This window comes from Bison bison, unplaced genomic scaffold (assembly GCF_000754665.1).
Source record: "Bison bison bison isolate TAMUID 2011002044 unplaced genomic scaffold, Bison_UMD1.0 scf7180017864167, whole genome shotgun sequence".
NCBI classification, from domain to species: domain Eukaryota; kingdom Metazoa; phylum Chordata; class Mammalia; order Artiodactyla; family Bovidae; genus Bison; species Bison bison.
Genome location: NW_011494739.1, coordinates 1,573,994 through 1,585,349, shown reverse-complemented (window position 1 = coordinate 1,585,349; position 11,356 = coordinate 1,573,994). Strand labels below are relative to the sequence as shown.

The window sequence follows — 11,356 nt, the reverse complement described above, 5'->3', positions numbered from 1 at the left end:
CAGTGCCATTCCAGTGATGTGGTAAGAACAAAAGCCTAATTACTCTCAGCTGAGGTGAAGCTAGGAATCTGGAGCTTAGAGAATTTAGTTGAGAACACTTGTTCTAGAAGTTTAGATTCAAAAAAGAAACAAAGCGTGCTCAGGGATAACCTAAAGGGATAGGGTGGGGAGGGATGTGGGAGGGGGTTCAGGATGGGAGGACACATGTATACCTATGGCCATTCATGTTGACATTTGGCAGAAACCATCACAATATTGTGAAGTAATTATGCTCCAATTAAAAAAAAGAAAAAAGAAACGAGATGAGACACCCAAAGATTAGTATACCAAACACAAGGAAAATGCCATAGCATGTCAAATATTTGTGACTAAGTTTAGAGTGGGAAAGCAATATTCCTCAGTTCTCAAGAATGAAAGATCTTAAAGGTCATCAAATAAAATGTTCATCCCAAATCCCTCTCTAATGCTACAACTACCTTCATCTCTGCCCCACAACCAGAAATTTTCCTCCAGCCTCAAAATTGGAAAAGTGCCCAGGGACAAGCTTGCTTATTCCACTTTCCAACTGCTATACCACTTATAGAATTTTGTCCTAATTTGTTCAAAGGATTCCTACACTCAATTCTAACCATCCATTTGCCTGATTCTGGTTTTCCTGAAGACATCATGTAATACCAGACATAACAGGATATTCCTAAAGTGTTTACTCAGGGGACTCAGTGATCTCCCCTACATGCTCACTGGATCATCCAGACTCAATCCAGTTTTTATCGTCCCTCTTGCAATCTCTAGAACAAATCATAACCTTCCTTGTGGTACCAAAGAAGACCAGAAATGTGGTCCCCTCCCTTCTTCAATATCTACCGAGCTACCCTAGCATCCTATTTGCTTCTTGGGTCAGTGCGCTTTCCTACACTACATGTCTCCCCAGCCCCCAGCCTAACCTTCCCCTGTCCAATAATGACTGCTCACAGATGAAAGACACACGCATGAGAAGGAATGCATTTTTATGGGAAGCATGTTCCAGACGGGAGAAGAACTACCCCAGGAGGGGGTAAAGTTGGTGACATTCAAATCTGAGAATAGTTTGAAAGCGTTGTAACTGACAAACTGGGGTTGGAGTTAGACTCCTGCTTCACATTGTTTGCACTTTGCACTTTCACAAAAAATTTTAGGCAGCACTTTTCGTGATTTAGACAGGTTAAGTATTGAAGTTCATTTTTTCTGCAGGCATTTCGGCATGTGCCTTGGTGAAGCTGGCATGGATTCCAAGACTCTTCTTGGCTCTTGCCATAATAGGGTCTGAACAGGCCACCTGGGAAAAACACAGCCATATTAATTTCTATGCAGCAGTGGTAATAATAGGAGTAGAGAGGCGTAATTTAAAGACAAGACCTGCAAATATTAAGAGCATAGGATATGGAGTCAAAACCATCTCAGTTCAAATCTGGACTCTTTCATCGTGGCTTTTCATCCTCGAGCAAGGTTACCTCCATTTTTTGGCTCACGCTTGCATCATCTTCACAAGGGGCATAGTAACAGAGCCAACTTCTTAATAATTTTATGATGAATAAATTAACATACATCATATGCTCAGAAAAGTATCAGGCACATAATAAGAAGGAATTAAACATTAGGTAGTGTGGTTGATATGAAAGTCTTTTCTTGAGGGTCCAGGATTTCAAGACTGCCACTGGGAGCATGTATTGGACATGTTTTCAAATGCTCATTTGGATGTATATTCCTCACATACAGGTCTCATCAGAGTTAACCAGCACCTACTTTGAGGCAAAGAACACTTATTTGAGCAGCTGCACACCTTTGTAGTCTGAAACATTTGAGCAAATATATACATGTCTCTCTTTGTACTTTGGCCCCACAGAAATAGATACTGTATGTACATGGGCAGCACACACAGAGGCACACTTGCACAATTCATTTTACTCACACATCCACATTCACACATAAATTGAGCATATATGTACACATGTATATGTACACGTGTGGATACACGTGAGCATCTATCACACACTTTGCACATATGGCTAAAGCCCATTTGTGAATAGTGATAGCTATGTATTAGTCATTGAGATATGTGCACGTGTATATAGGCTCTTCAGCTGAGAAAGTTCTTGACACTTTGTCAGCATTCTGTAAATATAAGTCATGAAGTGGTATTAGGGCTTCCCTGGTGGCTCACACAGTAAAGAATCCGCCCGAAATGTGGGAGACCTGGGTTCCATCCCTGGCTTGGGAAGATCCCCTGGAGAAGGGAATGGCTACCCACTTCAGTGTTCTTGCCTGGAGAATCCCATGGACTGTATAGCATGGGGTCACAAAGAGTCAGACCCAGCTGAGTGGCTTTCAGAATTAGTTACCTGTTGGATCTCCCAAGGACAAAGGAACTGCTAGAAAGAAAATAATACTAACGATCACGACCATATATGTTCAGCATCTACAATATATCAAGCATTTTGCAAATCACATTTCACTGAACCCTCATCAAATCTTCTGTTATCGCCATCATTTAGATGAAGACATTGAGGCTCAAAGAGAACATTGTTCTGTCCACATTTCCATAGCTTGTACTTCAATTTCGGGTCTACACAATAGACTATGCTCTTTCTTCTCTGTATCACATTCATGGTGTTAGTCGCTCAGTTATGTCCAACTCTTTACAACCCCATGGACTATAGCTTGCCAGGCTCCTCTATCCATGGAATTCTCCAGGCAAGAATACTAGAGTGAGTAGCCATTCCCTTCTCCAGGGTATCGTCCCAACTCAGGGATCAAACCTGGGTCTCCTGAATTGCAGGCAGATTCTTCACCACTGAGCCATCAGGGAAGCCTCCAATTTCTGGTCTACATGATAGACCATGCTCTTCCTTCTCTGTATTACATTGCCTCTTTTATAATAGGATTTCTAGGAGAGGGTAGCATCTTCCTGCATGACATCTGCAGGCAGAAGGCCTTCCACAGCTTTCAACAGATAGTTCAAAATCCATAGCTTAGCATTCAAGGACTTTTGCAACCATTCACCTCTCCTCTTCCACATCAGCTTATCAGCACTCACTGTGCACCAAGGCACTCATTCAGTGCTATGTATGCAGAGGTCCAATGCCCACCCACATTAATAAAAATCAGGAAAAGCAAGTTTGATGTTATTTCCTGCAAAGAAAAAGTTTCTTATTAATTTTTTGACAAGAAAAAGTAAAATTTTCCAGGTATAGGTGAGGTAAGAGAATGGAAGGGGAAGGAATGAAGAAAAATGCCTCAGTGGCAGATTTCCCATAGCATTGGGGTGCTGGCATATGTATAAACTGCACCAGAAATGGGCACTTCGACCCGGAGAAGGCACTCAGTTGCTGCTACGTCAGCCAGCTTGCTGGTTAACCAAAGGAAGGAGATAAAAAATGGCCCCCCCTTCATCCATGCTCCAGCATTATGGTACCAATGTATTTCCTACAGTGGCCCTCACACTCATCATGAAATCTCTCTTTTGGCACATCCTACTTATAGGAGGAAAGGCGCTTCGGGGGTTCTTTCCAGTTACATCTACCCTCTTTTTTCCAACATCTGAACTGGAGGACTTCCTGCTTCTCCCAAATCCATTGGATAGAAGGCAAGACACTCAAGATCTTCTCTTTCTAGTCACCAGAGAGTGGATAGGGACATAGATATCAAGAGGATCAGGCAAGCCGATGTTTCCTATGAAAATCAGGTCAAGGCAGCCCCAGGAGAATTCTACTTGTTGTTCAGTCACTCAGTTGTGTCTGACTCTTTGTGATCCCATGGACTGCAGCACACCAGGCTTCTCTGTTCTTCACTTTCTCCTGGAGCTTGCACAAACTCAAGTCCATTATAGCTTCTCACTCCTTCAGCTGTTCTGACTCTGTATTGCCCTGAAGCATAATAACACTCACGTCAAGTTAATGTCACTGTTGATGATCCTTCCATCTTCAAATTGAAGTCAGAAGAGACTTGGTCTTAAATGCCAGCATTGTCCCTGATCTCTGGATCTCTAGCCTGAGTCTCCCCATGAAAGAAATGGGAACAGAAGAGTTTGCACCTGATCAAGAAATTTCAACTGTGTTTGTGCAGAAGGAGGTTAATTAGATGTGTCATACTTTGTAATAACCTAGAGTTTCCCAGAAAACACTCTTCAGGGCTCTTCCTTAAGTGAGGGACACAACCCTGCTGACCTCATATTCACCCATAGATGTTGCCCAGCTCATTTTCCTACACTGGACTTGTTTAAGAGCAAGTTAAATATTATAAATTTAAAAAACACCACTTATGTTCCTAACTCTTCTGAAGAACTCCATCCAGAGTTAGAATCAATATGATAAGTGATTTCTCTGCCGTGTGTGCTCCCTAAATATGATTCTCTTCCATCCACCTTCTAATGTTCTTCCTACTAACACATATTTTTTAGACATAAGTCATTTATATGTCCATTCACTAAGTAAACATTCATCGGGATCTGCTCTGTACAAAGCACTCAGATAAATACCAATAATACAGAATTTTAAAACAGAGTCCTAGCTTTCACAAAGTTAAATTTCAGATGCATATGTTTGAAGGTGATGAAAGGAAAACATGACTTTGATTATTCCAGAAAAGTTTGTACAGAACTGTTCCTGCCCATTAATTCTGCCAGGTGAAAGTTTTAAACAGTTAAAGAAACAACGCTATGTACAACTTTTGAAGCATAGAGTCCTGTCTTCCAGGCTGTCTTCCTTCCTTCCTTTTTTGTTGCTTTTTTGGGGGCAAACCCACCTGTGGTTTCTGCTATTACAACATGGAAACTGAGCTTTAACAAACATGAGAAGAAGTGAATTTCAAGTAGGTAGGATGAAACAGGATGGGAACAAGGGGTAGGTAAGTGAGAAGCAGGAAAAATAGGGGGAAGGGAAGGAGAGGGGGGAAAGAAAAAGGAGAGGGAGGAAAAGAGGAAGAGGAGAAACACTAAGCACATTGACTCTGAATTCAATCCCAAGAAAGGAGAGACAGCCTTGATATTCTATAGGGTTGGGTTGAGACTACTGCTTTGTCTCTCTGTACTGTCCAAAGTTTTACGGGAGAGCCTTGAAGACATTCCAGCCTCCTGATTTCATTTATCCCCTCACTGCCTACAGTTATATCTACTGTTCTTCAGTGCCCCTGAAAAATCATAAGCAAGAAACTTTTTAAAAAAGAGTTTGAAAATATTACTGCCTATTTTCCATCCAGCATCTGTCCTCCCCATTTAAACAGATGCAGCTCTGCTGTGATAAATTTGACTGTCTTACTCAACTTTATTCATTGCCAAATTCAGGCTAAGCCAACCTCTTCCTAGATAAAGCCTGCATACACTCTGCTTGAATAACACACCTACATGAACCAAACACTTACCTAAAACTCCCAGCCCTGTCTCTTCTGAATACCGATCTAAGGTTCAGTTATAAAACTTAACACAAACATAACACTGGCCAAGCCATTCAACCCCAATTTACAGTGTCAATCCAAAATATAGCTCAACTATGAACTTCACTCTACCCTAGCTCCCAGTTCTACCCAACTTCATCCCAGCTCAAAATAATAATAATAATAATAAAACCACAAAAAACCACCATTCCTTCTCCAGACTACAGCAAAATATTAGTCCAGCCCAATTCATTTATAGAATTTATAGAATTGCTCACCCCCTGCTGATCCCCACTTATTTTTTCAATATTCCTCTATCTCTAAGGTCACATACTATCCCCACTACAATGCACTCTCCAAACTCCAAATTATCATTGATTCCTCCTATAGCTCCCCAACTTGGATCTAATCTCTCACACTAAATCCATGAATCAAACTTCCATCCCAATTATAGCATTATCTGAAATTCTTTGTTCAACACTTCACTATCCCAGGAACAACAAGAACAACAATCTTAAATTTGTTTTGGCAGAACAAAACCAGGGCGATCTTGACATGAGATGAATCTTGGGAGTAACATTCTAAACCTGAGACCAGAAAAGGCTTTAGGTAGTGCCTATTATATGTGAGTAGGAGTCATCTCAGAAGTTACCAAGAAACCAACAGCACAAGCAAGACCCCAGAACCTTTGAGAGAGGTCTGAGTTACCTGGAGTCTTATGAACCAAGATCAGAAGGATGGAAATGGTCATTAAACAAGGCTTCATGACTGATATATCCAGAGAGAATGGAGGGTTGTGTTGCAGGGGACTGAATAGATATCATTGCAGTAGGACAAGGCCCTCCCTTTATTAGTTTTGGAAATGAGCCAGGTTTGTGTTCAGTGAACTAAAAGAGATGAGACATACCTGGGGTTAGCCAGGCAGAAGGATAACACATATCCCATGTCTAGGCTGAGCACTCTGTGTAAATGTGGAAGATTTGCCAGCAGCACCCATGTCAAAGTGGGATTTCCTTTCCAGTCAGAAAAAATAAAGGCAAATGAGAACCAGCTGGCATTTTGTGTGAGATAAATTAAAATGAATGAATGAGTCAATTAAACAAGCAATCAATGAGAAAATTGACACATCACTCTAAGAAATAAAGATTCCTTTTTTAAACATATGTCTTTATTTTATTAATAGTAGTATGTCCCCCTCTATCAGTTATACTTACTGTATACCCAATCCTATACTAGGCATCATGGAAGAAGGAAGGAAAATGAAGAAAGAAAAGATAGAGAGGAAAAATTGAACGGGAAGTATACATGGATGAAGAAAGGAAGAGAAATCAGGCAAAAATAATGAGGCATATTTACCATGAATCTACCATGTGCCAGTTTCTATACAAAATACCATGGTATAGACCTGAACACTTACTACAACACTATGAAGTTAGATAGCATTTTCCACTTCACAGATGAGGACAAGAAAATTTGAAAAGATGTTGTAAGATCCCAAGACCGCATATCTAACACAGCATAGAGTCTAGAAACAATATCTGCTTTTGAAATTCTGAATCTGTGAGTGGAAGGGCAGAAAATGAGAAATAAAGCAAAAGCACATGCAAGTTGCTAAAAACAGACTAATCGCTGTTTTAGACAATACAAATTTAGTTTGAGGAATTCAACGCTCTTCCCTTGAGAAATGGGAATGAAAGGATTTTCTAGAGGAGGTCACGTTGACTTTTTACTCCAATATGTCATGTGGAAGATGAATGGATAAAGTCTAGTGTTTTGAACAAAAGCTTAGAAATAAGGGAAAATGTTCTTTGAAAAGCCTAGGATAGGATTTCCACAGCTTGACATGAAAAGGCAAATGAAACTGGACTAACCCTCCCAAAAGCAAATGGAATTGTACTACTCACTACCCACTGTAAGCAATTATTACACAGGAAAAAATATAGAAAGAACAACTGTGCTTCATTGAATTAAAGACAGAGCAGAAATGAAAAAGCAACCTACGAAATGTGAGGAAATATTTTCCAACCATGTATCTAATAAAATTTAATATGCAAAACATATAAGGAATTCAATAGCAATAAAATAATCTAATTTTTTAGATGGACAAAGGACCTGAATAGACATTTTCCCAAAGGAAATTTTCAAATGGCCAACAGGTACATGAAAAGGTGCTCAGAGTTACTAATGATCAGGAAATGCAAATCAAAACTCCAATAAGATACCACCTCACACCTGTGAGAATGGCTATTATTAAAAAGATAAAACAAGTGCTGACTAGGATGTGAAGTAAAGGGAACCCCTGTTCACTGCTAGTGGGAATATAAATTGCTTTAGACACTGTGAAAAACAATATGGAAATTCCTTTAAAAAATTAAAAATAGTGGACTTTCAATGGCACAGGAACAAGAGACAGAGAGGACCTTCCCCTACATCAAAATTCATCTTGCATGTGGAACAAATTCTACAGGACACCTTCTGAATGCTGACAGAAGACCCCAGACTTCCAAAAAGACAAGCCAATCTCTTCAGAATGAGGAAGGGCAAAAGATAATGATAAAAAAAGAGACAGAGGATACGTGACCCATGAAGTTCCAGGTGTTCAAGCTGGATTTAGAAAAGGCAGAGGAACCAGAGATCAACTTGCCAGCATCCGCTGGATCATCAAAAAAGCAAGAGAATACCAGAAAAACATCTACTTCTGCTTTATAGATTATACCAAAGCCTTTGACTGTGTAGATCACAACAAACTGTGGAAAATTCTTGAAGAGATAGGAATACCAGACTGCCTTACCTGCCTCCTGAGAAATCTGTATGCAGGTCAAGAAGCAACAGTTAGAACTGGACACGGAACAACAAACTGGTCCCCATCAGGAAAGGAGTACATCAAGGCTGTATATTGTCACCCTGCTTATTTAACTTCTATACAGAGTACATCATGTGAAATGCTGGGCTGAATGAAGCACAAGCTGGAATCATGATTGCTGGGAGAAATATCAATAACCTCAGACATGCAGATGACAACACCCTATGGCAGAAAGCAAAGAACTAAAGAGCCTCTTGATGAAAGTGAAAAGAGAGTGGAAAAACTGGCTTAAAACTCAACATTCATAAAACAAAGATCATAGCATCCAGTCCCATCACTTCATGGCAAATAGATGGGGAAACAATGGAAACAGTGACAGACTTTATTTTGGGGGGCTCCAAAATCACTGCAGATGGTGACTGCAACCATGAAATTAAAAGGTGCTTGCTCCTTGGAAGAAAAGCTCTGACCAACCTAGACAGCATATTGAAAAGCAGAGACATAATTTTGCCAACAAAGGCCCATCTAGTCAAAGCTATGGTTTTTCCAGTAGTCATGTATGGATGTGAGAGTTGGGCCATAAAGAAGGCTGAGTGCTGAAGAATTGATGCTTTTGAACTGTGGTGTTGGAGAAGACTCTTGAGAGTCCCTTGGACTGCAACGAGATCCAACTAGTCAATCTTAAAGGAAATCAGTCCTAAATATTCATTGAAAAGACTAATGCTGAAGCTGAAACTCCAATACTTTGGCCACCTGATACAAAGAATTCACTCACTGGAAAAGACCCTGATGCTGGGAAAGATTGAAGGCGGGAGGAGAAGGGGACGACAGACGATGAAATGGTTGGATGGCATCACCAACTCAGTGGACATGAGTTTGAGTAAACTCCGGGAGTTGGTGATGCCTGGCATGCTGCAGTCCATGGGGTCACAAAGAGTCGGACATGACTGAGCGACTGAACTAAACTGAACCTGCACCCAGAGGGGGATTTGAGAGGGAGGAAAAGTTTTGGTACACTCAGAAACCCCCTCAGGGGCGGGAACAAGGGAGAGCATCGGAACCTCAGAGGGGAGCGCAGCAACAAGTGTTCAGAAGGCAGAAAGTGAAAGTCACTTAGTCATGTCTGACTCTTTGCGATCCTATGGACTATACAGTCCATGGAATTCTTCAGGCCAGAATACTGGAGTGGGTAGCCTTTCCCTTCTCCAGGGGATCTTCCCAATCCAAGGATCGAACCGAGGTCTCCCGCTTTACAGGCGGATTCTATACCAGCTGAGCCAAAAGGGAAGCTGCTCAGAAGGCAAAATGGAGAGAATTCACCATAGAGTCACTACCAAATAGCACTTCAGTCTAGAAGCAGCTTACATGGCCACGCCACCGCAGAGAGTGGGGACAGTATGCTAAGGCTCAGGCTTCAGGGATCGGACCCCAGGGAAAGGACCTGGTTGACTGCCCTGAAGATGCTCTGAGGCGGCTAGTAGGACATAGCTGAGGGAGTACAGGGAAGCCTGGGCCTCCCTTAGAAGCAATAGATCCTTGCCATAGGAATGCTCTAACTCTGAGTGCTTGCAGAACCCGGGACCCTGCCTTGGCTGACGGCCTTAGGGGGATGAGTCAGCTGTGGTCTGCAGCTCCAGAGGTAGAAAAGCCATGGAAGTGCCAGAGGTGAGGACACGAGGCTGCTACAGCCTCAACCCCAGGGGCCACAGTTGTCACCAAGCTGTGAGCAGGCACGTGTCACTGCTCACATCTTCCTGGGAGCCTGAGCAGCCTGGTTCTGCCAAGGGACTCACAACCCAGGGTCAACTCCCCTGGGGAAGCTGGCCACCCGCCTCAGACTGTGGCGACCTCCCTCCCACAGGTCTCAGCCACAGCAGGCACTCTCCCCACACACCCCAACTGTGTCTGCTGTACCCCTCCCCTCACCCCAACTAAGCAAGTGACACTGGAGGGCGGCCTAGAAGCAGAGGCACAGCCAGAACCAACGTAGAGCACCAGGGGGTGTGTGACCAAAGGAGAGAAGGGGAAATCACTCCTGAGTTGCAGGTGCAGTGGTTAAATCCCTGCAGCTAGCCTGAGACTGGGCTTTAGGGGCAACTGCAGACTTTGGGAGGGCTTCCCAGGTGGCGCTAGTGGTAAAGAACCTGCCTGCCAACAATCCCTGGGTCAGGAAGATCCCCAGGGGGAGGAAATGGCAACCCACTCCAATATTCTTGCTTGGAGAATTTCATGGACAGACAAGCCTGGCGGGCTACAGTCTATAGAGTTGCGAAGAGTTGGACATGACTGAGCGACTTGAGTATGCCCGTACTTACGAGTGGGATTGCTGGATCATATAGTAGCTCTATTTTTCATTTTTTAAGGAAACTCCATGCTGTTATTCATAGTGGCTACACCAACTTACACTCCCACCAACAGTGTAGGAGGTTTCCCTTCCTTTTTGTCCACACCCTCTCCAGCATTTATTGTTTCTAGACTTTTTCAAGACAGCCATTCTGACTAGCATGAGGTTTTGACGTGCATTTCTTTAATAATTAGCAATGCTGGAGCATCTTTTCCCCGGCCTGTGGGCCATCTCTATGTCTTTTTTGGAAGAAACATCTATCTAGGGTTTCTGTTTCTTTTTTCTTTTTTTAGTTTAGCTGCATCGGGTCTAGGTTGCCACACACGGGATCTCCCTTGCATCATGCCAGGTCTCCTGATGTGGCACACAGGTACTTTAGTTGTTGCCTGTATGCTCAGTAGTTCTGGTGAATGGGCTTAATTTCTCTGCAGCATGTGGGATTTTAGTTCTCCAACAAGGGATGGAACCCACGTTCCCTGCATTGGAAGGTGGATACTTTACCAGTGGACCAACCACCAAGGAAGTCCTTTCTGTTTGTTGACTGAGTTGTTTGTTTTTTTTTATATTGAGCTGTATGAGCTGTTTGCATATTTTGGAAATTAAGCCCTTGTCAGTCACATTCTTTGCAAATATTTTTCCCCATTCCACAGGTTGTCTTTTCATTTTTTTAAAAAAATGTTTTCCTAATCCCACTGCTGGGCATTCACACTGAGGAAACCAGAAGGGAAAGAGACACGTGTACCCCAATGTTCATCGCAGCACTGTTTATAATAGCCAGGACATGGAAGCAACCTAGATGTCCA

General features: G+C 42.4%; 1 protein-coding gene across 1 annotated transcript; it reads right to left on the bottom strand.

The window, feature by feature from the left end:
• Nucleotides 1-1,070: 1,070 nt before the first annotated feature.
• Nucleotides 1,071-6,172, bottom strand: DEFB116 (defensin, beta 116). Its single transcript, XM_010841886.1, has 2 exons — nt 6,115-6,172; nt 1,071-1,315 (listed from the first exon to the last, which is right to left on the bottom strand). The coding sequence occupies exons 1-2, from the start codon at nt 6,170-6,172 to the stop codon at nt 1,071-1,073; spliced, it is 303 nt and encodes a 100-aa protein (XP_010840188.1).
• Between the last annotated feature and the right edge of the window lie 5,184 nt (nt 6,173-11,356).